General features: G+C 43.4%; 1 protein-coding gene across 1 annotated transcript in view; it reads left to right on the top strand.

The window, feature by feature from the left end:
• PAK1 (p21 (RAC1) activated kinase 1) overlaps positions 1-12,700 on the top strand; it is a 120,367-nt gene that overhangs the window by 87,128 nt on the left and 20,539 nt on the right. The window contains 1 exon segment of the mRNA XM_078156934.1: positions 7,500-7,548. Coding sequence (XP_078013060.1) covers positions 7,500-7,548 — 49 coding nt within the window.

Raw genomic sequence — 12,700 nt, 5'->3', positions numbered from 1 at the left:
AGGCCTGGTGGGAATCCCAGCCATCACTGCCTTCCCCTGCCTCCTTCCATGCGCCCCCCCCTCCACCCCACCCCACCCCGGCCCTCTATTCACAGGGTTTGGATGAGGTGGGAAATCACCAGTTCTAGTCTTTGCAGTGATATGGAGGATCCCCAGGTCTCACCATCTGCCCTACATCTATTTCCTGGCACTGTTGTCCGACCTGCGGTAACCCCTAAGGACCCCCGGGCTTTGCCATCTGCCCCCTCCACTGCATCCTTAGGATTCCTGTGCCTTTCTCTCTATCCTGTAGATGAATTTTCTTTTAGGTGTAATTTCCATTTAAAATGAAAACAGGGGCTGTCTTGCTTTTCTGGTTATCACAGTGCTTGGCCTGTAGTGTTTAATAAATGCTTTTTCATATTCATTCATTCACTCATCCACCGAGTGTCCTTTCCGGATCACTGGTCTTAGTCTTTAAATCTTGGCTCTATTATCTGTGTGACTTTGAGCATGTACCTTACCCCATCTAGCCTTAGTTTCCTTACTTATGAAAAGGAATAATAATAATAATGCACTCACTACCACAGGGTTCTCATCACCCCTTTGCAAACCTTAAATCGCTCTAGAAATGGGATCTGTTATTTCCTCTACCAGACAAAGGAATAACTTAATTGAATCTGTTTGCCTCAGTTTCCTCATCTGTAAAATGAGCTGGAGAAGGAAATGCCAAGCCACTCCAGTATCTTTGCCAAGAAAACCCCCAAAAGGGGTTGGACGTGACTGAAAACAACTGAAAACCAACAGCCTACACATGGGCTCTGAAGTGAACAAAGTGCCTTAAGATGCATTAAAAAAAACCATAGAAATAAGAGTTGTTGGTGTTATTCTCTTGCTATCTGCTGAGCCTAGCCTGTGCTGGGTGACAGGGAAAGTACAAATATAAATAAAACATGGTTTTTATCCTTAATTCACTTCACTGCAATTTGCCTCAGTTTCTTCAATTGTTAAATGGATAGCACCTACCTCCCAGGGGTTTTGTGAGGATCCAGTGAGATGAGTATTCTTTTAGTTGGTTTAGTTACATTAGTAACTTTTTTAATTTTAAAAATGTATTAGTAAAGTGCTTCGCACAGTGCCTGGCACAAAGCAGGTGCTATATAAATGCTGGCTGTTGTCATCACCACCAACAACAACACTAGGATTTCAAAATAAATGTAATTTCTCTGAGGTCCTCTGGGGAGAAGAGATGAAATTAGAAGGTTTAAGTTAGAGAAGGTTAGAGAAAGTCCAGGAAAGTCAAGAATGGAGCCTGGAGGGAAATGGAGACATGGCTGGCTGGACGCCTCCTCAAAGTGAAGCTTCATGGAGGAACCAGCCAATCAGGGGGAGACCACAGAGTGGTGGGTACTGGTCCAAGAGTGGAGGGAGCTTCCTGGGTAAGAGGTTGATGGAGCGTTATAGAGAAAGTCCAGGAGGAGAGACTTTGTCTTATATAGTGCTTTTGCTTATTAATATGGATTTTAAAAGCGATACTCATGGGGGCAGCTAAGTGGTGCAGTGGATAGAGTACCAGCCCTGGAGTCAGGAGGACCTGAGTTCAAATCTGCGCTGAGACGCTTACTAGCTGTATGACCCTGGGCAAGTCACTTAACCCCAACTGCCTTTAAAAAAAATGATACATATGTACGGGGAGGACCTGTGAAATCTAAGAGAAGGGAGGGGAGATGATGGAGCTCAGTAGGGTGGTGCTGCTAGTTGATTCTTCCTGAAGCATTATTTATTATCCCCATTTTACAGATGGGAAAACTTGTTTGTGGTTACCCAGCTAGTAATATCATTACCCAGCTGTATATCATTAGATCATAGATTAAGAGTTGGAAGAGACCTCAGAGGACCTTAATCCTACCTGCTCACTTAAAAAATATATTTTTTATCTTTTGTTTTTATAGAGCCTAAATTTCTGCCTTCCCCTTCCTCCTTCCCCCCACAGAGGACAAATCCATATAACAAAGAACACTTTTTAAAAGAAAAAGAAATCAGAAAAAGCACTGAATACATTGAAAAAAAATCTGAAAATACATGCAGTGTTCCACGCCCATGGTTCTCCCACCTCTGCAAAGGAGTGGGAAGAAGTGTCTTCTCATATCTCTTCTTTGGTGCTGTGTTTGTTCTTTGTAATTTTATTAACATTCACTTTCTACTGCTTTGCAGTTATTCTGTCCTTTTTACGTTCCAATCTCATTTTTACCAATAAAGGAAACTGAGGCTCAGAGACATTAAGTGACCTACCCACAGTCACACAGTCATTAAGTGGCATAGCCAGAATTTGAACTCAGGTCCTCTGCTTTTGTACCATTCTCCATCCCTCATCCCCCAGCTCAGAACTTTTCCTTCACTGCAGCCTGTCTCCTTGCTCTTTTACCTGTGTAAAGCTCAGCCTCCCCCTGGCCTTCTGCTCCATCTGACTCCTCCGCCTGTTCTAGACCTTCTTGTCTCTCATTGCATTGCACAGATGGAGACCGTCAGAGGGCTGAAGGGGTCAGGAAAGGCTTCTTGGAAGAGGAGGGACTGCAGGCATGTCAGTTTCCAGATCTAGAGCACTGAACTCACAGAGTTGCTGGGAAGATCAACTATCTGTGTAAAGTGCTTGGAGACCTTAAATGTCAGTTATTATTATTATTATGTATCCTGTGAAAAGAGTCAAAAGTTATAGGTCAATCCAGAAATAAAACTGAGGCAAAAACAACCTTTATCAGGGACCTGCTATAGGCTCTGTACTCGGACCCTGTGCTCAGCTCTGGGGGAAGGTACAGCCAGGTTGTTTGTTCTCAGGGCATGTATATTCAAGTACATTGGGTGATTTTTTTTTTATTACTGAAACTTAAATATACAATAAGAAAAGAAAAATGTGTTATAAACTAAAATGTTGAAACTTTAATACAAAATAAGGAAAAAAAAGCATGTCATGTGCACAGCAGAATGTAAAGAGGATTCAAAACATATAGCAATAAATTTCCATTTCAAGAAAGCCCATATAATAAATACTATGCATTGTGTTAAAAGCTGTCCACCTTTGCTTTCTTGTTAGTTTTCTTTTGCTCTCTGCTCTGTGCTTTTTAGCTTTTTACTTTGTTCTTTCACCCCCCTTCCTCCACCCCCCTTCCTCCACCTCTCCCCACAAGGCTACAATTGAGTGCGGATACGTTTATATATAGATATAAGTGTGAATCCATAGATATACATACACATACATACATATGCTTTCCCTAACAATTTCTACTTTTGATCTTTTTTTTTTTTTTGGTGAGGCAATCAGGGTTAAGTGACTTGCCCAGGGTCACACAGCTAGTGTCTGAGGTCAGATTTGAACTCAGGTCCTCCTGACTCCAAGGCTGGAGCTCTATCCACTGTACCACCTAGCTGTTCCCTAGTTTTGATCTTTGTTTTTATGTTTATGCACATCTCTTATTTCCTATCCCTCCTAACTCTACTACTTTGCTTCTACCTGCTACCCTGCCCTCCTGTTATTTAGCCTATCCCCACTCCAAGGATCCCTCCGTTATCCTCCCATTCTCATAAATCTAAACCCCTTAGATTCTATACCCCCTTTAGATTAGGTGTTCTTAACCCAGGGTCCTCAGTCCTCATGAGGTCTGAGGATAGGTGGCAGGGGGGTCCATGAACTTGGATGGGGGGAAAATGACATTTTTATCTTCGTTAACTTTTGGTTTCCTTTATCATCTTATGCATTTTATTTTATGCATTTAAAAACATGATTCTGAGAAAAGGTCTACTGGCTCCATAAGACTGCCATGGAGTCCATAAGACTCCATGTTGCAAAAAAGATTAGGGACCCCTGATCAAAACTACCTATACTTATCATTGTAAGTCTTCATTCCTGACCTTTTTATTTCCTTTTCCTGTCTTATTTATTTATTTATTTTTAAAAGTGTGGCTTGGCTACCAACTCTCTGTGTGGCCTTGGACAACTTCCATTTACTTTCTGGTTCTCAATTTTCTTTTTGTAAAATAAGTACTTAGGACATTCTGAGAAGGGGTCCATAGGCTTGCCCTGACTGCAAGGGATCCATAACACTGAAAAGGTTAAGAACTCCTCAATCAGATGGATGATATCCAATTGCAGATAGCTGTAATGCAGAATATTACAGGATAACTGCATTAAAGAATTACAAAGTGCTATGTTAGCATTCCTGCTCTTTGCCAAGAGCTTGGGGGTCAGGGGGCTGGCATAACTTCGCAATGTTCAGAGTTCCCTAGCCCTCAAATGCCCTGAATCTGTCCTAAATGATAAGTAACAGAGGCAATCTGGGGTAATGGATAGAATCATCTTTGGTGTCAAGAAGACTCAGGTCTGACGTAGATCTGCCATTGTGACCTTGAGCTCAACTTAGTCACTGACAGATCTCTAGGGATTGAAGTCGCTCCATAGTTTCTGGTCTGCACTGGCAGAGGGAGTTTCTTCCAACCGTGAAATCACTGCTCTGAACCCCTCCCCACCAAAGATAGCAGAAAGGGGATGATGTAGGAGTGATTTCATGGTAGGTCAAGACTGGTCTTGGGGATGTGAGAAGATGTAATATGGAGAGAGATTGGGGAGGCCCTGGCCCAAGATGGGAGAGCATAGCAGGGAGCGTGTTGGCCCTGCTTCCAGCCAGTGATCCAGGTGATGGTCCTAGGTCTTTTTCTTGTGCCATCTTTGTGATGGGGAGAGAGAGAGAGAGAGAGAGAGAGAGGGAGGAGGAGGGAGAGGAGGGGGAGAGAGAGAGAGAGAGAGAGAGGAGGGAGAGAGAGAGAAAAGGGAGGGAGGGAGAGAGAGAGAGAGAGAGAGAGAGAGAGAGAGAGAGAGAGAGGAGGAGGAGGAGGAGGAGGAGGAAAGGATGGAGGGAGGGAGAGAAGGAGGGAGGAAGAGAGAGTGAGAGCATTCTGTAGTGGCTTATAGGTGTAGGCAGCCTTTGGGGCATTCATTGTCAACTAACCACGGTCCTAGACTATGACTGGGCCTCATAGGGTGGGGGTGGGGCATGTACTCTCCTTAGGACAAGGCCTGTGTAGTCGGTCATCTTGATAGGAGACTGCAGGACCTTGAGTTAGCTCCAGATTCATGGGGTTTGTGCCCCACAGCAAAAGTCTGTCTATGGTTCTGTGGCCCTGATTACTGTAATTTTCAGGCCAAAATGCATACTTGTAAATTCCTTACAATCTTAAATAGGCTCCAAAGAGCTCCTGCCACAGTACATAATTGGAACTCTTCTATTTTTCAATGAAAAGTAAAGGTTACTGTCTAAATGTAAAGGTTATAAGATGCAGGGTCACAGAATTCTGCCTTGTGCATCATGGGCACTTAATAATTTTTTTAAAAAATTTGTCAAATTGGGTTTTCTCCTACCATCACCCCCACCCCCTCCCTGGAAAGAAACACATTCCAATAAGAGTCTTGGTTATTGGCACAAAATTTGGATTTTCTTGGTTTGCACTATGCAATCATAGGTTCATGAAATATTCTGAGCTAGAAGGGATGTTAGAACATAGTGCCTTAAACTACAGGACATGGGAGCACATGGAATGTTAGAGCTCTTCCTACCCCCCTTCTAGATCCTCTGAATCCAATTCTAATGCCATGCCCCACAGAGTCTTGTTGATGGCTTATCAAAATAACTCTAAGAATGTGTTTCTCTTTGTGAGAGGGTCATTTTCTGCCTGTACGATTTGAATAGCTCATTGTGTGTAGCTTTTAAGGTATGCGTATATCTGATACGTAATTATCTTTCATTTATGTTTATACATACATATAGAAGCAACATGTAATTTGCATGAGTGTATGTGTACATATTTGTTCAGTCATTTCAGTCATGTCTTGACTCTCTGTGACCCCATTTGGGGTTTTCTTGGCAAAGATACTGGAATGGTTTGCCATTTCCTTCTCCAACTCATTTTACAGAGGAGGAAACTGAGGCAAACAGGGTGAAGTGACTTGCCCAGGGTCAGACAGCTAGGAAGTGTCTGAGGCCAGATTTGAACTTGGGAAGATGAGTCTTCCTGACTCCAGGTCTAATACTCTATCCACTGTGCCACCTGGCTGCCCATGTATGCACACATGTTTGTATTAATGTATATACATATGTGTCACTGATTGTGTGTGTCTGTGTGTGTTATGGAGGTGGACCATGGTATGGTGGCTTTTGTAGTCAGGAAGTCTTAGGTTCAAATCATAAGTGATTATATGAGCTGTCAGTGCCCCAGAGGACTTCCTGAGACTGTGAGCTGTAGATCAGTTGTTGATCTGCGTTGGTAAAGGGAATTTCTTCATTAGGAGGTAGAGGCATTTAGGTAGCCCAGTGGATAGAGCATTGGTCCTGGGTTCAAGAAGACCTGAGTTCAAATCCAATCTCATTCACTTAATAGGTCTGTGACCCTGGGCAAGTCATTGAATCTCTATCTACATCAGTTTCTGTATTTGTAAAATGGGGATAATTAGCACACCTACCTCCTAGGGTTGTTGTGATGATAGAAGGCGATACTATTCATTAGATACTTTGTAAACCTTAAAAGTAGGGCAGTTAGGTGGTGCAGTGGATAGGGTGCCAGGCCTGGAATCAGGAAGATCTGAGTTCAAATCCAGCCTCAGACTTACTAGCTATGTGACGCTGGGCAAGTCACTTAAACCTGTTTGTCTCAGTTTCCTCATCTGTCAAATGAGCTGGAGAAGGAAATGGCAAACCATTTGTGTATCTGTCGAGGAAACCCTAAAAAAGAATCATGAAACATGAATGAAATAATTGAACAACAAAAACCTTAAAGTGCTATCTGAATGCCAGCTCTTACTGTTATCAGGGGAGTTTCTTGCAGCAGTGAAATCACAGATGTGACCAGGCATATTTCAATATCTAGACCAAAGGGGTTCATAACTTGGAGCCTGTAAACTTGCTTTTTAAAAAAATTGATAACTATTTCAACATAATTTATTTATTTTGCAATTCTATATATTTTCTTTTGTATATTTTAAAACATTAGTCTGAGAAGGAGTCCTTGACAAAAAAGGCTAAGAACTCCCGACCTGGACCATACCTGAACCTGCCATTGCAGGTCTCCTCAATTCCTGACCTAAGGATCATCCTTGCCTTTTTTTTTTTAAATTTGCACTGATTTTTTTGGAATTCTAATTCTCTGTGTAACTTTGGTCAAGGTCCTTTCTCTTTCTGAGTATCCATTTTCTCTTATGTACAATAAAGACTCGGGACAAGATAGGGCAGGTTTCTTCAATCTGGCATTCATTCTGAGGTCCCTCCCAACTCTGACACATAGGTTTTATATCCCAAGATCTCTTTAAATCTGGGAAATCTTGAAATGTATCACCTAATATAAGCCCATTCCTCGCTAAAGGTGTGAGTGGTGATGTTTTGAAGAAGCATGAGTTTGGAGTTCAGGTCAATAAGTGTTCTCGTCCATATTAAATACCTGTGTTCCTCTCTCCCTCTCCCTTTCTGCTTCATTTATAGAGCTTCAGGAACAGTGTACACAGCAATGGATGTGGCCACTGGACAGGAGGTGAGTGTCAATCATTGACAACTACTTTTGAGATAGTAATGGTTTTTGTCTTTTTTTTTTTGAGGCAATGGGGTTAAGTGACTTGCCCAAGGTCACACAGCAAGTATGAGTGTTATGTGTCTGAGACTGGATTTGAACTCAGGTCCTTCAAGGCTAGAGCTCTATTCATAGTGCCATCTAGCTGCCCCTTGTCTGTCTTTTCTTTTTGATCCCACCTTTGGGACCATAACTCTAGTTGGTAGAATTGCCTTATTACTTACTCAAAACACTTTTTCCTATAGCAAAATTTGTATTGTCATGAAGACCACTTCTATGGAATGGAGTAAAAGCATCTATTCACATCTGCACCCTAAGCACAGGGAAATAGGTAAAGAAGGCGAGTTTGCCGTGGGGTCTTGGGCTGGTCACTTTCTATTGGTCTCTTTAATTATAAAATGAGGAAGTTGGATTATGCAGCTTGTAAGGTCCTTTCCAGACAGAGGTGTCAGCAGGCACTTACTTAGTAAGCACTTACTATGTGCCAGACACTGTGTTTAGTCCTCGGGAAACAGTAGAAACAAAAAGAAGGGCAGCTCCTGCCCACAAGGAGCTTACATTCTAGCGGGGGGGGAAGACAACATATAATAGGAGGCTGAATTGGGTGGGGAGAGGAAGGGAGCATGATGATGGGGCACGGAAAAAGGCACCTCATGTTGGGTCATGGGGGAAAAAGTCTGGAGAGACAGAAGCAGGGTCCAGAGAGGAATGAAGGTGTGAATGTGGCTGGCCCTGCGGCCCTTCTGTAAAATGGGGGCTCTGGGAGGGAGCAACAGATCAGAAGAAGGGGCCACAGCCTGAGAAGCCTGCAGGGGTGGAGGGATCTTCCAGGGCAAGAAGGCTGTGGGAGCATGGTGGTGAACACATAACAACACTATGTTTTAGATTCTATCATTCTGTATTCCAACAGCCTTTGATTATGTAATTTTGAGATCCACTCTAGCTCAAAGATTCCATTTTATATAGTCTCTTCCCATTCAGTTTGAGCAAACATACATTTATTAGGCACCTACTGCATTCAAGGATACAAGACAAAATAAGAAAAAATGGTCCTTGTGCTCAAGGGGCTCTCGTTCTATTGGGGTGGGTACAACAAGGAAATGGATAAATAAACGCATGATTATTTGAGGGGAGAGAGCAATGCCTAAGGGAATTTGGAGCTGGTGCGTGAACTAACCTACGTGGTACAGGGGTTTCTAGAGCGCTGGGCTTGGGAGTCGAGAAGACCTTAGTTCAACTCCAGCCTCAGACAATTACTAGCTGAATGACCCTGGGAAAGTCACTTAACCTCTGTTTGCCTTAATCCACTGGAGAAGGAAATGGCAAACCACTCCAGTGTCTTTGCCGGGAAACCCCGTGGCCAGTATTGGTGTGCTGTGGTTCGTGGGGTCATGAAGCGTTGGACACGACTGACCCACAATGGCAAGCATGAGCTAAGCTTTCCAGGAAGCCAGGGATTGTGCAGGTGAAAGTTTCCTCACTTGTTGTTGTGTTTTGTTATTGGACCCTCTTGGCAGTCTGGTGAAGCCAATGGGCTCTTTTTCAGAATAATGTCTTTTAAATGCATCAAATAAAATATGTAGCTTTCTAAGGGAAACTAATTTTATAGAAATTAGCACTATAGTCAGCCATGACTGTTTGGTCCCCTGATCCATGTTCCCTGGGGTTCCTGGAAGACCCAAGAGGCCCCGTTCCGTGGGAGGCAGGAGGAGACGTCTGATGTCACGTTGGCCTGTGTTGTCTGTGGTCATAGCCTGCGAATGGAAGTCGTCCCATTAGGATGGCTGATGCAGCGCCTCAGGAAGGGCTGCTCTCTGTCATCGGGGATTATGGATCTTTGATGGAGCTGTCAGCACATGGCATTTGCTGTTCTGAATAATGGATGGAAGTGCAGTGCCCCAGGGTTGGTCTGGGGGCCAGGAGCTATTGGATGTCATTAGGAGGGAGGAAACCACAGGCATGGTGGCGCTTCTTTTCTCAGGATGAAAAGATCGCTGTAAGGAGCCCTGGAAGCCATCTAGTCGAATTTGGCCACCTCACTTTAGTGATGATGAAAGTGTGTGTCTGGTGTCACCCAGGAACAGATTGAGGCATCGTTTGAGCTTCAGATAGGGTCGTCTTTCTCTTTCATTAATCATAATAGCAATAACAGCAGTAATGCTAGCTAGCGTTTATGTTTACAAAGAACTTGACAAATGTTATCTTATTTAGTCCTCATAACAGCCCTGGGATGGAGGTGCTATTATTATTCCCTTTTTGCAGATGAGGAAACTGAGGCAGGCAGAGATTACATGACTTGCTCAGGGTTGCACAGCCCTGAAATGTCTCAGGCCGGATTTGAACTTAGGGTTTCCTGACTCCATGTCCAGCGCTCTATCTACCACTCCCTCTATTTGCCTAAATCAGGAGCTCATGTTTCTCACTCTGAAGTATCTTATATGTATAAGATACATAGTGGATGTTTATTAAAGGTTTCCAGAATAGATTCTAATCAGATGAAAGTTTGGCTGAGTTTCCAGTTATGTTCAGCTCAACAAGCCTTTATTAAGGGCAGGGCCCTGAGCTAGGGGCTAGGGTTACAAAGATGAATAGGGTATATGATGTCTGCCCTCAGTGAGTTTTCAGTCTAGCAAGAGCGCTAAGACATGGACACATCATTGCATTTTGGAGTTGAGCATGCAGCGATACATTGGTCATTGACTTTAGAGTGGAAAGAAGGATTAAATGTCTACTATGTGCCAGGCACTGTGCTAAACATTTTACAAATATTATCTCATTGGATCGTCTCAACAACCCTGGAAAGTAGGTGTAAAATCCACATTTTATAGTTGAGGACACTGAATCAGACAGAGGCTAAGTGACTAGCTCAAGGTTACCTCGCTACTAAGTGTCTGAGGCCAGATTTGAGCTTCCTGACTGTAGGCCCAGCATTATTTCTGCTACTAGTTGCCTTTCTTGGAAGTCTTGATTCTAGGTCCCCCAGCTTTACCACTTAATAGCTTTGTGATCTGGGCAAGTCACTCTCTTTTGTCCTCTGGGGGAAGTAGAGGTAAAGGGAGAGAGAGGGGAAAGGAAAGGGTGAGAGTGAGAAGGGGAGAAGAAGAGAGGTAGAGAAAGGAGTGGAGGAGAGAGGAGAAGAGAGAGAGGGAGAGAGGAGAATAGAGAGAGGAGAGAGAGAGGAAGAGAGAGAGAGAGGGAGAGAGAGGAGAATAGAGGGAGGAGAGAGAGAGAGGGAGGGAGATAGGAGAATAGAGGGAGGAGAGAGAGAGAGGAAGAGAGGGAGAGAGGAGAATAGAAGGAGGAGAGAGATAGGAGAATAGAGGGAGGAGAAAGGAAGGGAAGGAGGGAACGAGGGAGAGAGAAGAGTGGGGGGGGTAGACAGGGAGGAGGAGGGACTAGATGATCTTTAAGACCTTTTTCTGTTCTTGTTTATCCTTTGTGTTTTTTTGCCCTCTAGACCAGGGGTGGGGAACCTGGGGTCTTGAGGCCACATGTGACCCTCTAGGTCCTCAAGTGCAGCCCTTTGACTGATTCCAAACTTCACAAAACAAATCCCCTTAATAAAAAGGATTTGTTCTGTAAAACTTGGACTCAGTCAAAAGGCCGCACCCAAGGACCTAGATGGTTGGCAACATATGGCCTTGAGGCCACAGCTACCCCACCCCTGCTGTAGACCCTTTTACATTACTGTTCCTCAGATATATCCTTCTCCCTTCTCCAGAGAGCCATCCTTTAGATCAAGAAATTCTAAAAATAGAAAAAAGAAAAAGAATAGAAATGTAAAACTGAATACATTAAAAAAAAAAAGCCAGTCAGGCCATACACCCATACCCCCCAGTCCTCTTCCAAGAATGCTGGGTGGTACCTTCTCATTTCTCTCTCTTTTTTTTTTTTTTAAGTGAGGCAGTTGGGGTTAAGTGACGTGCATAGGGTCATACAGCTAGGAAGTATTATGTGTCTGAGGTCACATTTGAATTCAGGTCCTCCTGACTCCAGGGCCGGTGCTGTATCCACTGCGCCACCTAGCTGCCCCATCATTTCTCTTTTTCAGGGCCAGGCTTGACCATTGAACTTTTCTAGAATTCAGTTTTAATTGTTTTTCAACAAATCCTTTTAAAGCACCTGTAGTATATAGGGCCCAAGATTTAATATAGGAAATAGAGAACTGCATAAGCATTATTTTTGCCCTCAAGGAGCTTACAAAGTTTCGAATTTGGTCTTTCCATTTCCAACAAAAAAATTGGCATACATATAATACAATACATATGTTATGTATACACATATATTGTACATATGTGTATATTATATGTGGATGTATATGTATACACATACATAGTGTACTTTGTGTTTATAAAAGATCTTATATTCATACCTAATGGGATTGACAGTAATAATAATAGCATGTATATAGTAACTTTAAGGTTTTCCAAGTGCTTTGCAAGTATTATCTCATTCTATCCTCACAATAACCCTGTGAGGAAGGTGCTATCATTATCCTCATTTTACAGATGAAGAAACTGAGACAGAGACAGGTTAAGTGACTTGCCCTAGGTCCCAGGGCTAGTAAATCTCCAAGGCTAGATTTGAACTTGGGTCTTCTCAACTTCAGGCCCAGGGCTGTGTCTGCTGCACCACCTAGCTGCCTCAGTCTGTCCCAGGAGGAGTCCTAGTATTTAAAGCCCTTGGCTCTATGGCATTACTGTCTTCCTGATGATGTAGAGGAGGTAGTGTGGTACGGTAGAAGGGACATTGGATTTGCAGCTACAAAAATGCTTCAGATTCTGGCTGTGTCACTTACTTACGTGTGTGAGCTTGGGCAATCACTTCTGTCTCCAGGCCTTGGTTTCCTTCTTTGTTTACAGAGGGCATGGGACAAGATGACCTCCACGGTCTGTAGCCCCTTGGGAGAAGTGCCTCCATTGCCAATTTAAAGATGAAGGAACTTAGTCTGCCAAAAGGTGTCAGGGACTTGCCTGAGGTCACACAGCTCAGCTCAGATATGTCAGAGCCAGGACCCAAGTCTTCTGACCTCAAGATCATTTCTTCTGTCAGACTGCAAGGGTGTCCTCATTTCTGGCACTTAGTACATGAGTGACGTTGGGGAAAGAGGCCAGTT

Source organism: Phascolarctos cinereus, unplaced genomic scaffold (assembly GCF_003287225.1).
Source record: "Phascolarctos cinereus isolate Bilbo 61053 unplaced genomic scaffold, phaCin_HiC Scaffold_726;HRSCAF=1367, whole genome shotgun sequence".
Taxonomy (NCBI): Eukaryota; Metazoa; Chordata; class Mammalia; order Diprotodontia; family Phascolarctidae; genus Phascolarctos; species Phascolarctos cinereus.
The sequence above is the reverse complement of the archived record's forward strand: the minus strand, read 5'-3'. Positions and strand labels throughout refer to the sequence as shown.